Consider the following 1,200-nt stretch of genomic DNA (forward strand, 5'->3'; position numbering starts at 1 on the left):
AAAATATGTGGTTAAAAATAAGGAAAATTATTTTGTTTACGTGTAATATTATTTTAATGAAAAACGTATGATTGAAAAAAAAAGAAGGAAAAATGTATTTTTAATAAAAATTAGAATCAAACAAAGCCCATGATATACTTATAATCCTTAAAATGAAAAATAATTTTTTGACATTTTTAGTATTTGGTAATCATTTTTTTTTTCTTTTTTGAGTGTTTGAATAAAATTAAAGTTACTAAGCCCTATTTGTCAGCTATTATTTTATATTTTACCACATTATTTTTTTATAATACTCATTTTTAACCATACTTTTTTATTAAAATAATATTACACACAATTCGAATTTTTTTTTCTTTTTTTAATCACACATTCTCCACTAATCTATTATTTCATTATACATTTTTCAAAATTAAAGAGCTCAAATACATCCTCAAGCTATAATACGATAAAAATGAGTAGTAGATGAGTGAAATATAGCCCTTGTTTGAGCCTTATTTTTTGAAAAAAATACATTCTTAAACAATGTTTGATATCATTTCGATTATACATTTTCAATAAAATAATATTAAACGCAACTATAAAAAAAAAAAAATTAAACGCAAATAAAAAAAATTTCTTTATTTTTTAACAACACATTTCCTATCAATAAACTATTTAAAAATATATTCTTTTATTCAAAATGGAGATCAGACAAGGACATAGTCGTAAATTCAACTATGATTAAATTCAACTATGATTAAAGTTGATTTTAAAAAATACTGTAAGTTATTTTTAAGGTTTCCAAACTTCGAAATTTCAATCTGCAATAAGATGATGACTTTCTAGTTTCATCCAAAGTCAAGATTCAAGAAATTCATCAATTGACTCAGATTTCCACGTCTTTCTCCTCCTGTCGAATGAATCAAGACAATTACACTGTAAAACCCACCTTTGGTTGGAAATAAGATCTCTGCTGGGATCCTTATCGGGGAATTTCCTCTTTCATAGATACACTTTTTTAAAGGATAAAACCAGTGCTACCAAACCAAAATTGATGACTCCATTTCTTATCTTCAGCCGAATTTGAAATGGAATCACTCTTTAAACAGTCGCTTCTTCTACTCCTAACTCTCAATTCCTTAATCTACTTTGCCTTCTCCGAAATCTTCTTCGAAGAGCGCTTTAATGGTAAGTAAGAATTCACACTAAATGAATTGTGAT

General features: G+C 25.8%; 1 protein-coding gene across 1 annotated transcript in view; it reads left to right on the top strand.

The window, feature by feature from the left end:
- Nucleotides 1-783: 783 nt before the first annotated feature.
- The window catches only part of LOC111380192 (calreticulin-3), an 11,925-nt gene continuing 11,508 nt past the window's right edge, over nucleotides 784-1,200 (top strand). The window contains exon 1 of the mRNA XM_023003684.1: nucleotides 784-1,167. Within this exon, the coding sequence (XP_022859452.1) occupies nucleotides 1,068-1,167 (100 nt within the window). The 5' untranslated portion in view covers nucleotides 784-1,067. The remainder of the gene's footprint in view (nucleotides 1,168-1,200) is intronic.

The sequence above is a fragment of the Olea europaea genome, unplaced genomic scaffold, assembly GCF_002742605.1.
Source record: "Olea europaea var. sylvestris unplaced genomic scaffold, O_europaea_v1 scaffold2105, whole genome shotgun sequence".
NCBI lineage: Eukaryota > Viridiplantae > Streptophyta > Magnoliopsida > Lamiales > Oleaceae > Olea > Olea europaea.